At 34.0% G+C, this 23,817-nt stretch overlaps 1 protein-coding gene across 1 annotated transcript in view; it reads left to right on the top strand.

Annotated features, from left to right (window-relative positions):
• SPAG16 (sperm associated antigen 16) overlaps positions 1-23,817 on the top strand; it is a 1,297,727-nt gene that overhangs the window by 914,738 nt on the left and 359,172 nt on the right. Inside the window, exon 15 of the mRNA XM_074298771.1 lies at positions 6,720-6,846. Coding sequence (XP_074154872.1) covers positions 6,720-6,846 — 127 coding nt within the window. The remainder of the gene's footprint in view (positions 1-6,719; positions 6,847-23,817) is intronic.

Raw genomic sequence — 23,817 nt, 5'->3', positions numbered from 1 at the left:
GAAATATAAAGGCAGATCAACAATTAGTGTGTGACACCTACTGCCAATGTTTTAGTTATAAACTTTGAATATATCTAGACTTGTCTTCAAAGTATAAGCATATAGTCCATCACTAAACCATACTTAAAGCCTTGAAGCCATGCTAAACCTGCAAAAATGCATTTTTTCTGGCATTATGTATCTGAATCAAAAAATCACTTCTATGTAACAATGATATATTTATCTATTTTAATGAAGGATTTAAATAACTAAATTTCTTTCATGTATTTATGCATATATATGTATATGTATGTACATGCATATAAATTCTTTTAAAATATTTTATATATTTTGTTTCTTCACCACCTTTATTTCCAAATGTATCTCTCCTTTTTTCCATTCAAACGTCTCTCCCCTGTAACAAAGAACAAAAAGGGGGGAGAAGGCATCTGAATATCAACTTATCATTTGAGTTTGACTTTATAAACAACTGTTCATACCTCTTGTCCCTATCTCTGCAAAAGAGAGAAGTACTTTCTTGTCTCTTCTATGAGTCCAAACTTTGTCATTATAATCATTATAATGGTACTTATGATAATCATCATAATAAAATAATAGTGCTGTTTTTAATTTATTTTTGTTCCATTTACATTGTTATAGTCATTATAGTAGTCATTTAAGTGCCCCATATTTAAACCTCCATAAAATAGCATATTTCCTATCTAAAGATAGAATGTTTCCTAATTCTAAAAGACCAGAATAAAATTTCAGTTTTATAAAATCCCTCTCATTTTGATCAGTTATATGAGATCAATAGTAATATAGTACAGAAAAAAAAAAGACTGTAACTAGTGAATCCTTCACATGGAAAAAATAAAATAAAGACATTTTGGGGGGAAGTGGCTTGAAAGAAAACATCTGCATAATTTTGACTGGACTCAACTGGGCATAGAATAATAGTCAAACATATTTTTGATCCTTTATTCCACTCAGTAGATAATAGAAGCCTACCTCTTTTTTTTTTAAATTAAAATCTGTAATAGTGTAGATTTCACAGAGCCTTCAACTCAGGTATTCTCATGTCTGAAAAAATGATAATTACATTTCCTTATTTCTCAAAAAGTTGTGAAGCTAAAGAGTTCTTCACATACCATCTTCAATTCATGAGAAAAGAGGAGTTAGAAAGGATGATCATTGAGAATTATGACTGACAGCTTTAATATTTACTAATTTCTTTGAATTCATTCTCTTATTTGGCATATATTGAAAGGCAGAGCAGTAGATTCATTTCCTGGTTTTTTTATTCAGTATATATGTGACTTTAAGAAATCCCAGTTTTTCTGCTCTTTGGGTTTTTTATGTAAAATAAAAGGAGCTCAACTCAGAGGCCAATATGTGCTTTCACTGTCCTAAATCAATGATGTTATAAAAATTGTATGTTTGTATATCTATGACTTTTACCCCATGTTTAATATATTAGGCTAAAAATTCCAATTATTTGGAAAATGAGGAATTTGAAATAATATTTGAAAATATGTAAAAGCTCACACCAGCACCTCTGACACATCTTATCAGAATCCAGGCCCATCCCCATAAAGCAGGACTACTGGTCACCTATCATTGGTAAATGGAGTCACGAGAAGTGTATGAGGTCTCTGAAGCTCTTCTAAGCCTTTCTCAGGTGCTTCCTCCCTGAAGGGACCCAGTGTCCCTCCATGTGTTTGCCTTAAACTGAATCTCTCTTTCTTTAGCTCCACTTTACCACCTTGCTCTTCTATCTATTCTTAGGATACCTCCCTCAGTTCTGAGGTGTAATGTAACATATTTGATCCTTTCCTGCTGTTCAGATCTAGCCCGAGGGACTCTCTTTAATGCATCAATACTAAAAATGTTTGGAAATGCTAATATTCCTCCTAATGAGCCTAAACATTTTTATTATAGTTATACCTTAATACTGAGTTGCAGGTCATTACCTTCACATATTGAAGGCAATTGAAATTTCTAGGTTTTAATACCTCTACCATTTGCTTGATGACCCCACAAGGTTGTTGTGGATTTTTTTTTCTTTATACACAGTATCTTACAGTATTAAAGCGGAATGGAATCATAGAATTTTTAACCTACCCTCTTATTTGGTGGATGAAACAAAGAGATTATGACTTGATCAAGGTCACCCAGATTCTAGGGTTGATATTTTTCATCAACATTAGGATGACAAGAATTCTATAGTGTTATGAAAATGGCACAACATATGTACTTGGGTATAAACTTTCACCCATATTTGGATTATTATCATTTTGGAACAAGCCACTTTAGACATTTACTCTTTCCAGACTTCAATTCTCTTACCTGTAAAATGGGGATAATTACCTGGACTATTTTAATAGTCATGTTGAAAAGAATAAAGTATTATGCATAGAAAAGCATTCTGAGAAATGCAAAATGCTGCATAAATGTAAAGTACCATCTTTATAATCAATTATCGCTATTACCATCTTAACTTCTCATCAAGTAGCATGTCATTAACATTCACATGCAAACACTATACTAATTTCTTAACATTCAAATCAACTCTGTCTCTCTCCCTGACAAATTTCAAAGGAAAAATAAACCACACTTAATAGCATTTCTTAAAGATACTATTGGCGGTTCTTCTCATATTTGAACTAAAATCACAGATTTTCTCTGAGGACTAAAAGTCCAAGATATGGGTATTTAAAAACTTTGTTTCTGTGTCGTTTTGAAAATAAAACATGGAGCATATGTATGTAAGTAAATTTTGAGCTAAGTATGTACTAAGCAAAACATTAAGAAGAAAGTCATTCAAAATGAAATTCTCTGGTGGTGCAAGGTATGTTTTTACATTGTTTTGTGTCATGGACACAAATCTGGTGAATCTTATGGAACCCTTATCAGAATGCATTGAATAACAAAATAAAATACATAGATTTAAAAAGGAAACTAATGATATTAATGTACAATTATTCAATTTTTTCCTCTTAAATACACACACCTCTGGTTAAGGATATTTCCTTAAGGACTTGTATTCCTATATTTTCCTGAAGAAACTGCATCACATCAGACCAGCTGAGTTGGAGTTGATTATTCTAGAAAATTATTCAATTATTTAATACTCCAAAAATTTTATAACCTTTCATAACATTCCCTCAAAAGATGACTCTCTCTTTCCATTACAAGAACTAGCTTTCCAGTCAGCAAAGATTCATTGCTACAGTTTGCCAAGGATATGGGATGCTCTAACAGAGTCCACTGAAAATGTGTGAGCTGAGTTAGCTCCTAAAATCTCTGGAACAAACGTGAAAAAACAAGGTTAAATTTAGACAATGATAAATCAATTTCCACCTGAGGCAGTGATGAAACCCCTCCTCACCATCTTTAGAAGTTCTTACATTTTCTCATTTAGCTTATGAATAACCCCCTTGAACACTTGATGGCTAAGGAACAGACAGACTCCAGAACCATGTCATTTCTGTAAGATTCTGATTATCAGAGCACCTTGAGAAGAGCACTAAAGATGTTGTCACTGGTCTCATGATACAGAACACTCATTGCTTAGCCCTTGAAGGTATTTTGTGCCTTGGACTTAGTTAGCTTGCTACCAAGAACACCCACAATGTGGAAGAAATACAGATAACACAAAGAAAACCATACAGAAATGCTTACCAGCTAGAGTATAGAGTATACAAAGACAGACCTAAGAACTACATGAACCAAATTACAAAACATCACTCACACAAATAAAATCAGTTCTAAAGAACTGAAAAAATAATAATTGCTCATGGGTAGGCTGAGCTAATATAATAAAAATGAGAAGTCTGCCTAAATTGGTCTACTTATTCAATGTCATATCAATCAAACTGCTAAAACATTATTTTACAGAATTAGAAAAATAATAACAAAATTCATCTGAAAGAACAAAAGGTTGAGAATATCAAGGCATTTCATGAAAAAATATGCAAAGGATGGTGGCTTAGCAATATCAAACCTAAAACTATATTATAAAGCATATATATTATAAAACTTTATTGTAAATATAAATTTTTATATTACAAAATATAAAACTACGTTGTAAACCCTATAATAATCCAGTATTTGATAAATCCCCCAACTCCAGGTTCTGAAATCAGAATGCACTATTTGATAAAATTTCTGGAAAAACTGGGAAAAAAAAATATGTCAGAAACTCAGAATACACCTACATGTCACACCCCATACCAAAATAAGGTCAAAATGGATACATGATTTGAGCATAAAGAATGATAATATAAACAAATTAGGGGAGCAAGGGATAATTAATCTATCAGATCTTTGGAGAAGGGGGGAATTTATAACTAAAGAGAAACTAGAGAACATTATGAAAGGTAAAATGAGCAACTTTTATTACATTAAATTAAAAACTTTTTGCACAAGCTCTTAGAAAAACAGAAACCAGATTTAAAGGAAAGTACAAAGTTCAGGAAAAAAAAAATCTGTATAGCCAGTATTTCTAATAAAGGTCTCCTTTCTAAAATATATAAAAAGCTGTTAAATTTACATGAATACAAGAGATTCCCAAGTTGATATCTAGTCAAAGGATATGAACAGCCAGTTTTCAGATAACAAAATTAAAACTATCTATATTCATATAAAATGCTCTAAATCATTATTAGAGAAATGCAAATTAAAATAACTCTGAGATACTAATTACCTCATGCCTCTCAAATTGGCTAAGATGAAAGGAAAATATAATGATAAATATTGGGAAACATGGGGAAACTGATGCATTGATGGTGGAGTTGTGAAAAGATACAACCATGCTAGAGAGCAATGTAGAATTATGTCCAAAGGGCTATCAAACTGTGCATATCCTTTGATTCAGCAGTGCCATTACTGAGTTTGCATCCCAAGGAAATCATAAAGGAGGGAAAAAGGACCCACATGTGCAAAAAATGTTTGTAGCAGTTCTTTTTGTGATATCAAAGAATTGGAAAATGAGTAGATGCCCATCAATTGGGGAATGGCTGGATAAGCTGTGATACATAAAGGTAATAGAAGATAACTGTTGTATAAAAAGGATGAACAAGTTGATTTTAGGAAGGCTTGGAAAGGTTTACATGAAGTGATGCTGAGCAAAATAAGCAGAACAAGGAATACATTATACATAGTAACAGCAAGAATTTCTCATGATAGACTAGGAAAAATTTGGTTTTTCTCAATGGTTAAGTGGTCCAAAGCCCTGGACCCAATAGACTTGAGACAGAAAATGCCATCTGCCTCCAGAAAAAGAACTGTGGGATTAAATGTAAATCAATACATGCTATCTTAACTTCTTTTTTCTATTTTTTCTTCTCCCAAGATTTTTCTCTTTTATTCTGATTTTTCTCTCCCTACATGAATCATAAAGTAATATGTATTAAAATAAAGAAAAAATGATAAGAAATAGAGATACAGAGGGAAAACGACCCTGAAATGTATACCAGATAGAGTTTTGCCACAATTAGGCCTTATATAGGTTTTTGGTTTTGGTTTTGGTTTCTCTATACTATCAAAAAAAATGTTACCTCCATAGCCACAGAAGATAAGTTTGGAAGCATTAGCCTCTCAAATATTCTTACTTTGGGTAGGTAGTTTGAGTGGTAAAGAAGCTTATACACTCATTAGATATACTGCTCCCTAATCCCACAATTCAAAAATTACCTGCTCAAATTTAGTTTCTAGGTTCTCATAATCTTCAAATTAAGAAGATTATTTGGAATTTCTAACCATTGACTTCAGTGCCAAAGTTTGCCATTTATTCTTTTCCTGATTTCTGGCTTTAGAGAACTATTCCTTGAAGATGGGCCAAGTTCTCCATGTTCCTCTTAAGTCATAAAAAGATTAAGCATCACATTTATTAGATTCGTGACAAGGCCATTGTTTTGCCAGTGACAACAGGTACAGAATTTAAAAATAAATGATAGCTGGTTCATCATTACTCTTTCTGGGATCTGCTCCATCTAGTCACATTAGTAAACATATCTCTGTCCTTTCCAACCCACCCCCTTTTGTCCTTTCCATTTCCATAGTGTAATGATTTTTTTCAAGCACTTTTCTTTATAGCTGTAGCTGTTTGTGTGCACACCATCTCTGTGCATAGAATTATGTCTTTTTGTCTCTGTCTCAGCTCCTCTATGGTGAGACAATGATGTCTGTATTATCTACCTTCTTTACAATTGTCAGTACTATCTTAGTGATTCACATAAAACTGCCATAAGCTTGAGAAAAACATTAGACATTTCATCTAAATTTTTTAGAAATTGTGTTTATTGTCATGAATTCTATCAAAAAATGAACTTTTTGGTTAACACTGTATTGTTTTTAAACTTTCCAGCATCATCAAATTTCTGGAGGTGAGAGGAAGATAATTTCCCCTAAAGCTCAGTCTGTTGAAAGAGTTTTCTCCTGAAACAATATGAGTTTCTATATGTTTTCACTGAATGATTGTTTTATAATTTAAGACAAACTATTCAGTGTTTTAGGTAGTAAAGATATTTTGATCATATGTTGAAGGAACCTCAAAGTCCAATATACTCATTTTACAGATAAGAAAAACAAGGTGTAAGTGTATTAGTGACTTTATCAAGATCACTGTGGTCTTTTCTGGACCACAGTGATTTTCTAAGATTTAGTGTATAGATTTTTTTAAATGACCCATAGTAGTAAAACTTTCTGACTAACATTTTTTCTCTTATGCTTTGAAGGGCCACATGATTGCATCCTGTGACACTTGTGGTGTGACAAAAATATGGGATTTTCGGAAACTTCTACCAATGGTGTCTATTGATATAGGCCCAAGCCCAGGCAATGAGGTGGCCTTTGATTCATCAGGTAGGATTTTTTCTTTTCCTTTGAGATAAAACTAAAAATTAAAGTTTTGATTTTGAAGAAGTCTGCATACCAGATTCTACTCTTCCTCTTATTGGCCCCATCCATAGTTCCTTTGCAAATTTGTATCATCTTTTGATTGTGGTTATATAAATTCATATACATAGATATACATATATATCTATGATGTATATATGTATATGTGTTTTATGTGCCTATATGTGTGTATAAATATAGATGGTCAGTATTAATTACCTTCTTCCATCAGGACGTGGTCATCTTGGCTTTTTAGTGCAAAAAAAGTATGGCTATAAGATGTACAATACATATATGTGTGCATGTTTATGCATATATTTATAATATTTGTTTATATAAACTAATATTATAAATACATGGAGAGAGAGATGATGATGATGATGATGATGTTGATATGAGACAAAATGCTAAATGGAAGGCAGGAATATTTTTCACAATTTCTTTCCTAACATGCATCTAGAAAAATTTTCTAAAGGGTGCAAAACCCTTTGGCTGACCTATGATTCAAAGGCCAAGATTTAATTATATGTCATTGTGTATTATATTTTTGTGGAAATATAAATTCATGTACAGAGAATTCATTGTAAATTTTAATTTTTATGTACTTAGACCAACTTATTTTTTATTAATTTTATAATTATAAATTTTAACAGTACATATGCATGAGTAATTTTTTATAACATTATCCCTTGTATTCATTTTTCCAAATTTTCCCCTCCCTCCCTCTACTCCCTCCTCTAGATGACAGGCAATCCCATATATTTTACATGTGCTACAGGATAACCTAGATACAATGTGTGTATGTAAATCCAATTTTCTTGTTGCATGTTAAGTATTGGATTCCGAAGGTATAAGTAACTTGGGTAGATAGACAGTAGTGCTAACCGTTTACATTCAATTCCCAGTGTTCCTTCTCTGGGTGTAGTTGTTTCTGTCTATCATTGATCAACTGGAAGTGAGTTGGATCTTCTTTATGTTGAAGATTTCCACTTCCATCAGAATACATCCCCATACAGTATTGTTGTTGAAGTGTATAGTGATCTTCTGGTTCTGCTCATTTCACTCAGCATCAGTTGATGTAAGTCTCTCCAAGCCTCTCTGTATTCCTCCTGCTGGTCATTTCTTACAGAACAATAATATTCTATAATCTTCATATACCATAATTTACCCAACCATTCTCCAACTGATGGACATCCATTCATCTTCCAGTTTCTAGCCACTACGAAAAGAGCTGCCACAAACATTTTGGCACAAACAGGTCCCTTTCCCCTCTTTAGTATTTCTTTGGGATATAAGCCCAATAGCAGCACTGCTGAACCAAAGGGTATGGACAGTTTGATAAAAACAACTTAATTTTTAACATCTTATAGATATACAGTATTTTTATAAATGCGTATCTTAACTGCTTATATCATTAGAACTTTTATTATCGCCAACTTCTGACTTCTTTTTTTCAGTCATTTAATGACAGTGTTGTATAATCCCAAATTTCTATGGCTTTTTCCCCCGCCAGTGGAATTTCTGGAGTTATTAATGATGATGATTATATGATACTTGATATAATCTATCATGATGTGAATATAATCATTGATGAATGTAGTTGGTTATAAATCCTGGAGCAACATTACAATAGCTCGATATTTAGCAATATATTTTGACAAAATTTTTTGTTGTTATGACAGATACTGTAGAGTGCAGGGCTTTTATACTGAGGGGATTATAAATGGATCACATCAGAGGATAAGACAAGCCCCTTTGAAGAGACAAAGATAAAGATAGGCTATACATAGTCAGATAGTGGGACACAAATAGACCCATAATTAGAATTAATCACTTTCTTTCATCAATATTTGTTCATCTTGGTTTATCAGTGCAAGAAATATGGCTACAGGTTGTATAATGACTTACACTTTTATTTCTTCATGAATACATTACCTACTTAACTGAGAACTTAACTTTTTTAATCTAATATGCAAATAATTTATGTAGTTATTAGTGAACCATCTTAGAAAATAAGATATTGATAGCTATTTCCATGTTGATGAGGCTCAGTTTTCAAAGGAGGATTAGTTTCTTCAGTAAAAAGATGATATACACTGAATCAAATGTATACATATGTGCATGTTTGGGAATATACATGCACCTCTGTGTTTGTATGAAAAAGGGGTACAATGTATATATAAAAACATGTAGATTTAAATGACTATTAAATTCCATAATATTTACTTTCAGTAGCTCCAGTTCATCTTTGCCCTTTAGTTTTTCTCAGTAGTTCAGTGATCCAAAGTAATCTCATAAAGCAATGTGGATTAAAAATAAATAAATCTTCCTACATAAAAAAGTGTGACTACAAAAAGCTCCTCCTCCTTACCATGTCTGCCCTGCATGTTGTACAAGTAAAGTGGGTAGACTCAAACAGGATATTTATAGGCTGAATAAATGAGAAAGCTAGCCTAATCTCAATTGAATTGGGATTTTTATAACATGTAAACATAACATTGTTTGGGGAAAAACTTAGATCTTTGGTTATTATATATCTAATTCCTAAGTTTTATATTTAAATTTATAAAAAAGAACATTAGTTCCAATCTTCCACAAGTCCATTATATTATAGACTAAGAAAATAAGGGAGGAAAACAAAGTGGCATGCCCAAAGCCATACCAGTCAATCAACCTAGTAAGTATTTATTAAGCAATCAATTAATTAGCATTTATCAAGCCATCTACACACTCAGTGCAAGACAATGAAGACACAAAGATCAAAACAAAGCAGTCCTTTCTTTCAATCTACCAGAGATGATATACTAAGTGCTATATAATTTGGTGTGGGGAAACACTAACACCTGGGTGATTAAAAAAAAAAATGAAAGAAAGAAAAGAAAGGCTTCATGTGGGAGATCACAGATGAGCTAAGCTTTGAGGGAAATGTCAGTATGGCTACGTAAAAAAAAAAAAGAAAGAAAGAAAAAAGAAAAGAATGCATTCAAGGCACAGGTTTATAGCTTGTGGAAAGCGTCACATATGGATAATGAACAGCAAGAATGTCAGTTTGATAGGACCAAGAATAATTAAAGATAATTAAGGAGCCTGAAAGCTTCATTGTAAAATTTTTTTTAAATATCAGGAGGAGTTTTTATTTGACCTGAGAAACTACACGAGGAGCATTTATTGAGCATTTGGATGGCACAGTCAGACCTGTGGTCTGGGGATATCTCTTTGGATGCCTTTTGTGAGATGGATTATAGAAGGCAGAGAGACTAACTGGAAAGCTATTGAAATAGTCTAGGGAAGAAGTGTTGGTTGCATGAATTGAAAGAAGAGAATGGCTAAGAATACTGTTGAGAGAAAATCAACATGGCTTGGCAACTGATTGTATATGCGAGATGAGAGAGTGGGGGTTCTGAAGGTGGCTCTGAAATTGTAAACCTAATATGACCTAAAGAATGGTCAAATGGGAAGTTCAGAAGAAGGGTAAGTTGGGGAGGGAAAGACAACTAGTTCTTCTTTAGACATGTTTAGTTTGAGAATCCTATGGGGCATTAAGTTTGAAATATACAATATCAATTGGGAACGTGAAATTGGAGCTAAGAAAAATGATGGACAGCTATATCATGCATGAAAGGTAAAATGTGAGCTAAGTCTTGAAGGAAGCCCAGAAACCTAAAAGAAAAAGGTGAAAGGGTAGACTGTCACAGGCACATGACTCAGCATTTCTGCCAAAATAAAATACTTTGCAGATACATAATTCAATGCAACCCCTTCCTTTCTTGACTTTGGCAAATGTTTCATAGAAATATTAGAAAATATTTTTTTTCTTAGTTTTCTTTTTTTGTTTTTTTTTTTTTTTTTTTTTTTTTATTTTTTTTTTTTTTTAATTTTAAATTTTTTTATTTTATTTTATAATTATAACATTTTTTGACAGTACATATGCATGGGTAATTTTTTACAACATTATCCCTTGCACTTACTTCTATTCAGATTTTTTCCCTTCCTCCCCCAACCCCCTCCCCCAGATGGCAAGCAGTCTTATATATGTTAAATATATTACAGTATAATTTAGATACAATATATGTGTGTAGAACCGAATTTTTTGTTGCACAGGAAGAATTGGATTCAGAAGGTAAAAATAACAGTTTACATTCATTTCCCAGTCCTTTTCTGGATGTAGCTGGTTCTGTCCATCATTAATCAATTGGAATTGGATTAGCTCTTCTCTATGTTGAAGAAATCCACTTCCATCAGCATACATCCTCGTACAGTATCATTGTTGAAGTGTACAGTGATCTTCTGGTTCTGCTCGTTTCACTCAGCATCAGTTGATGTAAGTCTCTCCAAGCCTCTCTGTATTTCTCCTGTTGGTCATTTCTTATAGAACAGTAATATTCCATAACATTCATATACCATAGTTTACCCAACCATTCTCCAATTGATGGACATCCATTCATCTTCCAGCTTCTAGCCACTATGAAAAGGGCTGCCACAAACATTTTGGCACATACAGGACCCTTTCCCTTCTCTAGTAGTTCCTTGGGGTATAAGCCCAGTAGTAGTATGGCTGGGTCAAAGGGTATGCACATTTTGATAACTTTTTGGGCATAATTCCAGATTGCTCTCCAGAATGGTTGGATTCTTTCACAACTCCACCAACAATGCATCAGTGTCCCAGTTTTCCCACAACCCCTCCAACATTCATCGTTATTTGTTCCTGTCATTTTAGCCAATCTGACAGGTGTGTAATGATACCTCAGAGTTGTCTTAATTTGCATTTCTCTGATCAATAGTGATTTGGAACACTCTTTCATATGAGTGGAAATAGTTTTAATTTCATCATCTGAAAATTGTCTGTTCATATCCTTTGACCATTTATCAATTGGAGAATGGCTTGATTTCTTATAAATTAAAGTCAATTCTCTGTATATTTTGGAGATGAGGCCTTTATCAGAACCTTTAACTGTAAAAATTTTTTCCCAATTTGTTACTTCCCTTCTAATCTTGTTTGCATTAGTTTTGTTTGTGCAGAAACTTTTTAATTTGGTGTAATCAAAATGTTCTATTTTGTGATCAATAATGGTCTCTAGTTCTCCCTTGGACACAAACTCCTTCCTCCTCCACAAGTCTGAGAGGTAAACCATCCCATGTTCCTCCAATTTATTTATGATTTCGTTCTTTATGCCTAAATCTTGGACCCATTTTGATCTAATCTTAGTATGTGGTGTTAAATGTGGGTCCATGCCTAGTTTCTGCCATACTAATTTCCAGTTTTCCCAGCAGTTTTTGTCAAATAATGAATTCTTATCCCAAAATTTGGGATCTTTGGGTTTGTCAAAGATTAGATTGCTATTTTTATTCACTATCTTGTCCTGTGAACCTAACCTATGCCACTGATCAACTAGTCTATTTCTTAGCCAATACCAAATGGTTTTGGTGACTGTTGCTTTATAATATAGCTTTAAATCAGGTACACTTAGACCACCTTCCTCTGACTTTTTTTTCATTAGTTCCCTTGCAATTCTCGACGTTTTATTCTTCCATATGAATTTTGTTGTTATTTTTTCTAGGTCATTAAAATAGTTTCTTGGGAGTCTGATTGGTATAGCACTAAATAAATAGATTAGTTTGGGGAGTATTGTCATCTTTATTATATTCGCTCGGCCTATCCAAGAACATTGAATGTCTTTCCAATTATTTAAATCTGACTTTATTTTTGTGGCAAGTGTTTTGTAATTTTGCTCATATAATTCCTGACTCTCCTTTGGTAGATATATTCCCAAATATTTGATACTATCGACTGTTATTTTGAATGGAATTTCTCTTTGTATCTCTTGCTGTTGGATTGTGTTGGTAATGTATAAAAATCCTGAGGATTTATGTGGATTTATTTTGTATCCTGCGACTTTGCTAAAATTCTGAATTATTTCTAATAGCTTTTTAGCAGAGTCTTTGGGGTTCTCTAAGTATACCATCATGTCATCTGCGAAAAGTGACAATTTGATTTCTTCACTTCCTACTCTAATTCCTTGGATCTCTTTCTCGGCTCTTATTGCCAAGGCTAGAGTTTCTAGTACTATATTGAATAGTAATGGTGATAGTGGGCAACCTTGTTTCACTCCTGATTTTACAGGGAAAGGTTCTAGTTTATCACCATTACATATGATGTTTACTGAAGGTTTTAAATATATGCTCCTTATTATTTTAAGGAATAGTCCATTTATTCCTATACTCTCAAGCGTTTTTAGTAGGAATGGATGTTGGATTTTATCAAATGCCTTTTCTGCATCTATTGAGATGATCATATGGTTTTTATTAATTTGATTATTAATATGGTCAATTATACTAATAGTTTTCCTAATATTAAACCAGCCCTGCATTCCTGGTATAAATCCCACTTGGTCATAGTGTATTATCCTGGGGATGATTTTCTGAAGTCTATTTGCTAATATCTTATTTAAGATTTTAGCATCAATATTCATTAAGGAAATTGGTCTATAGTTTTCTTTCTCTGTTTTCGATCTACCTGGTTTAGGTATCAGTACCATGTCTGTGTCATAGAAGGAATTTGGTAGGACTCCTTCAATCCCTATTTTTTCAAATAGTTTACATAGCATTGGAGTTAGTTGTTCTTTAAATGTTTGGTAGAATTCACCTGTAAATCCATCTGGTCCTGGGGACTTTTTCTTAGGAAGTTGGTTAATAGCTTGGTCTATTTCTTTTTCTGAGATGGGACTATTTAGACTACTTACTTCTTCCTCTGTTAATCTGGGCAAGCTATATTTTTGAAGGTATTCTTCCATTTCATTTAAGTTATCGAATTTATCGGCATAAAGTTGAGCAAAGTAGCTCCTAACTATTGTTCTAATTTCCTCTTCATTAGTGGTGAGTTCACCCTTTTCATTTTCAAGACTATCAATTTGCTTTTTCTCTTTCCTTTTTTTAATCAGGTTTACTAAGGGTTTGTCTATTTTGTTGGTTTTTTCATAAAACCAACTCTTAGTTTTATTAATTAATTCAATAGTTGTTTTACTTTCAATTTTATTAATCTCACCTTTTATTTTTTGAATTTCAAGTTTTGTGTTTGTCTGGGGGTTTTTAATTTGTTCCTTTTCTAGCAATTTTAGTTGTAAACCCAATTCATTGGCCCTCTCTTTCTCTACTTTATGCAAGTAGGCCTGTAGAGATATAAAATTCCCCTAATTACTGCTTTGGCTGTATCCCACACATTTTGGTATGATGTCTCATTATTGTCATTTTCTTGGGTGAAGTTATTAATTATGTCTATGATTTGCTGTTTTACCCAATCATTCTTTAGTATAAGATTATTTAGTTTCCAATTATTTTTTGGTCTATTTTCCCCTGGCTTTTTATTAAATGTTATTTTGATTGCATTATGGTCTGAAAAGGATGCATTTACTATTTCTGCCTTACTGCATTTGATTTTGAGGTTTTTATGCCCTAGTATATGATCAATTTTTGTATAGGTTCCATGAACTGCTGAGAAGAAAGTATATTCCTTTCTGTCTCCATTTAGCTTTCGCCAAAGATCTATCATATCAAACTTTTCTAGTATTCTATTTACCTCTTTGACTTCTTTCTTATTTATTTTGTGGTTTGATTTATCTAATTCTGATAGTGCAAGGTTGAGATCTCCCGCTATTATAGTTTTGCTATCTATTTCCTCTTGCAGCTCTCTTAATTTCTCTTTTAAGAATTTAGATGCTGCACCACTTGGTGCATACATGTTTAATATTGATACTGCTTCACTATTGATGCTTCCCTTTAGCAGGATATAATGCCCTTCCTTATCTCTTTTAATTAGATCAATTTTTGTTTTTGCTTGATCTGAGATGAGGATGGCTACTCCTGCTTTTTTGGTTTTACCTGAAGCATAATAGATTCTGCTCCACCCTTTTACTTTTAGTTTGAATGTCTCATCCTGTTTCAGGTGTGTTTCCTGTAAACAACATATAGTAGGATTCTGACTTTTAATCCAGTCTGCTAACTGCTTCCTCTTTATGAGGCAGTTTGCCCCATTCACATTTATGGTTAGAAGGACTAATTCTATATTGCTTGCCATCCTATTAACCCCTGCTTATGCTTTTCCCCTTTCCTTCCCTTTTACCCTCCTATCCAGTATTCAACTGGTAAACACCACTTGCTTTTCACAGCCCTCCCTGTTTAGGATCCCTCCCCCACCTTAAAGATCCTCCCCTTATTTTATCCCTTTTCCTCGAAATTACTGTATTCCCTTCCCCTTAGCTTACTCCTTCCCTTTCACTTTTCAATGAAATGGAAGAAGTTTCACCATAAATCGAATATGTCTATTGATACACGCTATGTTCATCTCCCTCCTTTCTTTCTCTCAGATATAATAGGTTACCTTTGCCTCTTCATGAGATGTAGTACCACCACTTTATACTTTATGATATAATCTCCTTTCCATCTCTAGTTTCTAAGACAAATTGTACATATGTTCTTTACATATTTTTTTGACAGAAGTATAGTTCTCAAGATTTCTTTTTACCTTTTTTAGAAGTCTCTTGAGTTCTGTATTTGAAGATCAAACCTTTTATGTAGGTCTGGTTTTTTCATCAAAAATAGATGGAATTCATTTATTTCGTTAAATGTCCATCTTCTTCCCTGGAAAACGATGCTCATTCTTGCTGGGTAAGTTATTCTTGGCTGCATACCAAGTTCCTTAGCCTTTCGGAATATCATGTTCCAGGCCCTGCGTTCTTTTAATGTGGACGCTGCTAGATCCTGTGTTATCCTTATTGTGGATCCTCCATATCTGAATTGTTTTTTTCTAGCAGCTTCCAATATCTTTTCCTTTGTCTGATGGTTCTTGAACTTGGCCACTATATTTCTTGGCGTTTTGATTTTAGGGTCCCTTTCAGTAGGTGATCGATGAATTTTCTCAATGTCTATTTTACCCTCTGTTTCCAGAATGTCTGGGCAGTTCTCTTTGATAATTTCCTCGAAAATGGTGTCCAAGCTCTTTTTTTCCTCCCATTTTTCAGGGAGTCCGATTATTCTCAAATTGTCTCTCCTGGATCTGTTTTCCAGGTCTGTTGTCTTTCTGGTAAGGTACTTGACAGTCTTTTCAATTGTTTCATTTCTCTGGTTTTGCTTGACTCCCTCTTGGTTTCTCCTTGAGTCATTCATTTCTACTTGTTCCAGTCTAATTTTCAATGATGTATTTTCTTCACTCACTTTTTTTATATCTCTTTGTAATTGTCCAATTGAGTTTTTATCTTCTATGGAATTTTTTTCCATTTTATCCATTTTATTTTTTAGAGAGCTGATTTCTTTTTCCAGCTCTCTAATCCTGTTTTCCTTGGAGTTGTTTACCTTTTCCAGCTCACTAATCCTGTTTTCCTTGGAGTTGTTTACCTTTTCCAGCTCACTAATCTTGTTTCTCAATGATTTGATTTCTTTATCCATTCTGTCTTTGAATGCATGGGATGACCTCTCCAGGCTCTCTTGCCAAGCCTCCCTTTCCTTTTCCCATTTCTCTTCCAGCTCTCTTGTGAGAGCCTTTTTGATTTCCTCTATGAGGTTCTTTTGTATTGAGGAGCAGCTTATATCCCTCCCAGGGGACACATCCGGGGACACTCTGTTCCTAGTCTCCTCAGCACCCGAAGTCCGCTCCCTCTCCACACAGAAGCTGTCAATGGTTAGAGCCCTTTTGAATTTTTTGTTCATTTTGTCAGAGCAGGAATCAAAGAAAAAAAACTGACAAGAGAAACAATTGGTCTGTTTTGGGGGGGATGGGGCTGGATGGTGTTAATGGGCTTCCTCTACAGACTGGGGGTAGGGCAGCAGAGAGCCACTAACAGAACAGCAATGACTGTACTGAGTCTGCGCTCTGAGGCTCTGAGAACGCACCGAGTCAGTCCAGGTGGGGGTTGGGGTTGGCCGGGTTCTGAGAGATGCTGGCTTTCTGGGGTTTTAATCTTCACCTCGGTGTTTACACCCTCTCCACCGCTCCTGGCTTGCTGCCAAGACGGAGCATCTACACTGGGGCAAAAGCCCTTTCACAGAAACGGCAGAGATCACACCCCTCCCCCTCAGGTCTGAGCTGTGTGAGCTGCCTGTCTTGCTCTGGCTGTCTGCCCTCAGTCTGCACCCAGTCTGATTGACCCTCCCCCGAACAAACACAGACCTTTTCTGGCGACTTTCAAGGATGTCTTCTCTTGGTAATAATTTGTGGATTTCTTTCTGGGTCAAGCATTAAGTCAGAGGCTTGTCATGAAGTAAGTTCTGAGAGAAAACGAGGAGCTCAAGCAGCTGTCTGCCTCCACGCCGCCATCTTGGCCGGAAACCTAGTTTTCTTCATATATTAGCACAAATTGAGTTAAAAAAAGAAGAAAGAAAAAAAATGATGGACAAGATGATTATAAAAAGGCCTGGAAAGATATACACAAACTGATGCTGAGCCAAAACAAGCAGAACCAGGAATACATTGCACATAGTAACAGCAGAATGTGTAGTGATCAACTATGAAAGACTTAATTCTTCTTAGTGGTTCAGTGATCCAAAGCAATCCCAATGGATTTTGGGCAAAAAATGCCATCTGCACCCAGAAAAAGAACTAAGGAGACTGAAGGTAAATCAATACATGCTATGTTCACTTCTTTTTTCTGTTTTGATTTCTCCCATTTTTTTTTTCCTTTTGTTCTGGGTTTCTCTCTTAACATGATTTATAAAGTAATGTGTTTTAAAATAAATACATTTACTAGAAGAAAAATAAGATCCTTATTAGATATATCCATTTCAGCTTTAAATTTTAGTTTAGAGGAAAAATGAGCATTTTATGACAAGTTCTCTAAATTTTAGGAAAAAAAACTTTTAGGAGTTAAGAAGAATAATAAGCTAAGATTGTGAGGTCTGTAAAATTCTCTCTCAAATGCTCTCCTTCCTCACCTTTGCTTGCTGGCTTTCCTTGCTTTCTTCAAGACTCAGGTCAAATTGCCCTTTATGCATGAGACTTTTACCACCTTCCTCATATCCATTTCCATAAGATATTACCTTCCTTTTATACTGTATAATTCCAAATTATATAATTATTTACCTGTTGGTTCTCCTATTAGATTGTGAGCTCCTCAAGTGCAGGGGCTTTGTCTTTCTTTGTATTTCCAGCACTTAACACACCTAGATGCTCAATTGATTCATATTAAGGTCTCTTCCCCTTCTAAGCTGTTATTCTGCAGCAATTCTAGCTCATTCCTAATATTCCTGAGGCAATGGTCTTCCTTTTAGACCTGTGTGGGCATTTGATACGTCTGCTCTATGCTTTCCATAAAAATCTCTTTTCCCTCGGTTCTTCCTACTTCTCTGATCATTCTATCTCCTCTCTAATGTCTTCCTGTCCTCTAAACATAGTAATCTTTGAAAGCTTTGTCCTCACCCACTTTCTCTAGCTAACCTTTCTAAATGATCTCATTATTTCTCACAAGTAAAACTATCATCTCTACAAATACCTCACAAATGTATGCTTCTAACCAGATGTTTCTCCTTACTAAGCTCTAGTAACATATCAGTAACTACTAGGCATCCAAATAACACAGAAGACTGGGAGTCTTGAAAATGTCAGTAAAGAAAGGGCTTTCCTCAGGCACTTAATAATTATGTGACCCTGGGCATCTCACTTAGCCTATTCCACCATTGGTTTTCTTATCTGTAAAATAAATACACTTCATAGGGTCTTGATCAGGAGCAAATGAAATTCATTTACATATCTTATTTCCATCCATCTATCCACCCATATATGCGTGTATAAAGTATTTCATATATATATATATATATATATATATATATATATGTATATATATATATATATATATATATATTATGTATGTGTGTGTGTGTATTATTCACACATATATATGAAAAACTTTAACAACCTTAAAGCACTGTTTAAATGTTAGTCAAGATGTTTTGGACATCTTGATCTGAATGTTCTGTCAGAATCTTAAACTTATCTTAGTCTAGGTTATTGGTTTCCAAATTGGGGCCCTGACATCACCTAAGGTGGCTCTTATCTGAACCAAGAATAAGTGATTGCTCAATTAGAGCTTAAATATAGTTCACATCTCACCACTCCCCCATAACATCCAATTTTTTACGTGTCTCCAACACACCTATACCTGTCTTTATGCTCCAACACCTCAAAATGCACCCCATCTTCCTATTGTGACTGATTTATAAACCTCTCTTTTGCTCTAGGAGTTAGCTCTCAGAGTAGTCAAAGTAAATGTGACTAACTATTACAGGACATTCATATCAGATTCCATTGGGAAAATTCTTCCCTTCTCTCCTAACATATCTATATCTTTATGCCAGACTGTTTTGTGGTTGTGTAAATGGCCCTTAGAGATTAATCTATGACTCCAAGGCAGTCCTAGTAAATATTAACATTTTCTCCAAACTCATTTTCATTTTTAATGTAACCGAGTGAGTTATATAGGATGAGGAGGTATGAATGAACTGAAATGTGTGATGCACAATTTATTATATTCACTTTTCTCCTAAAACCATTTCTATCACTGATTGTCCTATTTGAGGGCACCATCATCCTTTCAACCACTAAATTTCTCATGTTTGGTACCACCTCATTGTATTTATGTTCCCTCAAGCCACATATCTAGTATAATTTTTGCCTTATCATTTTTATTTGTACATCTACCTATTTACACAGCCACCATCCTAGTTCCAATCCTCAGTACCTTTTGCATAAATTATAGCAAGAGTCTCTAATTTATTTCTCTCCCTCAAGACTCTTCCTTTTCCAATTTAATTGCTACACAGCAAAAAGTGATTTTCCTAAAGCACGGATCAGAGCATGTTACCCTTCTGTTTAATACACTCTAGTAGTTCCCTATTGGCTGGAGGATGAAATGCCATTTCAATTATGTCACCTTTTTTAGTTCCTATTTTGTTTAAAGTTTATAACATCTAATTATTACTTTGGAAGTATGAGAACACAATTTACACATAAATATATACATATTAGAAGATGAGCTTAATACTTTTTCCTTAACAATGGGATGCAATCAAAACTATTTGGAGAACACTGAGTCAGGTCATCATCTTTCCTTTCAGACTTGTCTTTTCTAACTTATACCACCATTCTTTCAACTTTTCGTTTGAGTTTTTCTTCTCCCTCATCTTTGTATCTAATTAGTTGCAAAATGTTAATTATTTTTCATTTATATCTTTCCTTTTTACTATAATGTCAAGGAATTTATTTTATTATAATGATTTATTACTTTAATAATTAATTAACACCTTATTTATCACTGGGCATTGAAAAAATTGGTGCTAATTTGAAACAAAAGTTGGATGCCTTCTTTTAACTAGTATTGAGACTGGTGAGAAGCAGGTAGGGAAGTATGAGAACAAATGGAAAGAATTTTTAATGGCAAAAAGAGAAAACTTTAAAAGAAGCTATTTTACTAAGCATTTAACATGGAATAAGTAACAAATAAGACAAGCAAGGTTAAACATAGTGAGAAAAATTATGAGATCACATAGCTCTACTGTGAATATTTATAGGAACATGTTCTTTCAAACTGAATTATGATAAATAACATTGGTTTATGAAAATAATTGGAACAAAACCAGAAAGTCAAAACTAACATTGAAATACACAAACTGCATGTGAATATATTATGCTAATAGCCAAGTCTGTATTCCAAGGGCAAAATAATTGCAGAACTTTGTATTATAGCTTAAATGTTTTGGTATATCTGGGATTAACACAGGAGGAATCGTGAAATCAACACTTTGGAATCTCATTCCTAAAGTTCCATCAAATACACATTGAGTCATTCCAGCCATAAAGCATGTAACAGAACTGGTTTGAGTCAGGAACTTATAGTGTTAATCATGATGGGCTTGCTTTCTTGATCTGAGTAATGAGGGCTCCAATTTTCTCATGTATGAAAGAGTAGCTTTAAGCTTAATGAAATTTAAAGTCCATTCCTCCTAGCATTACAATTCTGTGATATTACATCATTGATGTAGCTTTTCATAAATCTCTGGATGTATTGATTGAATATATTTATACAAATGAATATTTGTACAAATGAATATGCACCTTTATATTTGATTCAATTTCTGATAATTTTAATCTAGCTGATAAAGTAGAATTTGGTGATTTGGGTGCTGTAAAATAGAAAAATCCCTGAATTTGGTATCAAAAGACTTGATTTGTTATATATTAACCATTTGATCTCAAGTATGTCACATAAGTTCTCAAGCCTCAGTTTACTTCTCTGCAAATGTTTCATAGTGATATTTTTGGTGTGTTATGGAATTTTTGTGGGAATCAGAGATAACATATAAAACATTTTATAGACTGTAAATCACAGTATAATGCCAATTATTGCCATAGTAAAATTTTTCTGCATTCAATTTACATCCAACTATATAGTAAAATGAAGTTTTGAAGATACTCAAAAGCACCTATTATCTTCTTGTCCAACAGAGTGGATAGAATACTGGAATGGGAAGAAGGAAGCCCTGTGTCTGAACACTACTTTGAACATTTAGTAGCTGAGGGGCCTGGGCAAATCACTTATCTTTTTCCGTATTCAGTTTTCTCATCTGAAAAATGAGATTAATAATGGTATATGCCTCCCAAGGTCCTTATGAGACTTAAATAAGAAAATATACCTAATGTGCTATATCTTAAAATATCATACATTTCGAATTAGTCAAAGAGGTAAAGTCCATCCTTTAGTTTAACAAATATTTGCTTATCATCTACTATTTTCAAAGGCTTTAATTGACCCAATGAAACCTAAAAACTTATAGAAAACATAATTTCTGCTCTCTAGCAACTTAAAATCTAATCATTAATTTTCTTGGACAAAGTCACCCAGTATTTAGTAGCATAATAATGCAAAAAATTCCATATCTTCCCTCAGTTCAAAAGTCATTATGATTTTCTGATTAAATGAAAAATTATCAACACCATATTAGCATCTGCCAGCCTACCAAAATGTTGTTCTACAAATTAACTTAAAGACAAAACAAAGTAAGTGTCATATTAAATAATAACTTGGGCATATCAACTCTAGGAAAAAATTTATAAAATGTGAAAATACTAAAGAAATATATCTTTTTATATATCAAGTTGTTTATAAAAGTGTTTAACTTTTTCTGCTTGACTACAGAGAAACCAAGTGGCAAATACTGTGCAAAAGAAAATTTTGTCTTTCTTTTTATAAAAACTTGCTAACAAGTAGAGCTTATGAAACATGGAGTAACCAGTCTTGGGAAGTAATGGATCCTTCCTTATCTGAGATCATACAGCAAAGTAGAAAAGATTCTTGTTCAAGTTTATGTTCAACTAAATGTACTGACAGCTCAAAAATCATCCTTTCATATATATGACTAAATGATTTACAGTAGGAAAAAAAACCAACATAAGTAGTAAATAAGTTTTGGATTCATTTCAGTAATGTCTGACTCTTCTTGATTGGGGCTTTCTTGGCAGATAGATATTGGAGTGGTTTGCCATTTTCTTCTCCAGCTCATTTTACAGATGAGAAAACTAAGGCAAAAAGGATAAATTTGTTGAACCATGGTCACAAATTTGAACCAGGCCTGCACCTTGGAAGTAATCGAATCTAAGACTCTTATTTCACGAATAAGGAATCAGAGGTTTAAAAAAAGGTTAAATGGCTAAAGTTACACAATTGGCTAGTGTCTGTGGAAGAATTTAAATAGATGTTTTTGTAACTTCAAATCCAGTTCTCTATTCAGTATCTCAAATAGCCTCACAAGACAACTCATAGACTCAACAATATCATTTAATAAATAATAAAATTAGCTAGTTGGTGCAGCAGGTAGAGTGTTGGGCTTGGGATCAGGAAGATGCATCTTCCTGAGTTCACATCTGCCCTAAGAAACTAATTGGATGAACCTGGGCAAATCACTTACCTCTATTTATCTCAGTTTCCTCATCTGTAAAAAGAATTGGAAAAGGAAATGGCAGACCAATTCAGGATCTTTGCCAAGAAATCCCAAATGTAGTGAGAGGGTCACACACAATGGAATGATTCAACAGTAATAAATAGTGATGGATATTAATAATTATTAATATTCATTAATAATAATTGTAGCAGTATTGATGTGGTGAAGATTGCAATATCTAGTTCAAAAGACAGATTTATTTGGGGGAATAGGTTAAAACAATATGAAGGGGTAAAATAGGCACCAGAAATGTGCCAAATAGGAAATAGAGTTGGGAGAGCATATAGAGGTGGGAGTAAGTCATCGACTCACAGGTTAGACTGACCAAAGTTAGATCTGCCAATAAAGGGAAGGCACTATAAGGAGGGAGAGAGAGTAACCTCATGGTGGGTATAGGCCTAAAAGAATTTAGCAAAGATCTTCATCATAAGCAGATTTTTTATAGCAGTAATGCAGCCTTGGGGGTATTTTCTCAGGTAACCAGAGAAGTAAAGGCAGGAGCTCAGAGGGTCAAGGAGCCAGGTGGCAAACCAAATTCTGCACCTGCCTAAAGATATGCTAATTGATATCTCCAAAGGTTGTTTAAAGGTACCCAAAGGTTGGGGGTCAATAAAGAGTTCCTTCCTGAAGAATTCTGGAATCATCTGATAATACCTTCTTCCTGACAGTTGAAGGGAGTAAATCCCATGAGAGCAATAGAGAAGAGAGAAAGAGATAGAGACAGAAAGGGAGGCAGAAAGGGAGAGACAGAGAAAAAGGTGGGAAGAGAGAAAAGGAGGAAAAAAGGAAGAAGGGATAGAGAGACAAAGAAACAGACACAGAGATAAGGACACAGAGAGAGAGGTAGAGGGAAAGATGGAGAGAGAGAGAGAGAGAGAGAGAGAGAGAGAGAGAGAGAGAGAGAGAGAGAGAGAGTGAAAGAGGAAGGGAATATGTTGGTGTCAGAAACAACTTGGGTTG

This window comes from Sminthopsis crassicaudata, chromosome 3 (genome assembly GCF_048593235.1).
Source record: "Sminthopsis crassicaudata isolate SCR6 chromosome 3, ASM4859323v1, whole genome shotgun sequence".
In the NCBI taxonomy this organism is placed as follows: Eukaryota; Metazoa; Chordata; class Mammalia; order Dasyuromorphia; family Dasyuridae; genus Sminthopsis; species Sminthopsis crassicaudata.
Note: the sequence above shows the minus strand (reverse complement) of the source record. Positions and strands in the feature narration are given on the sequence as shown.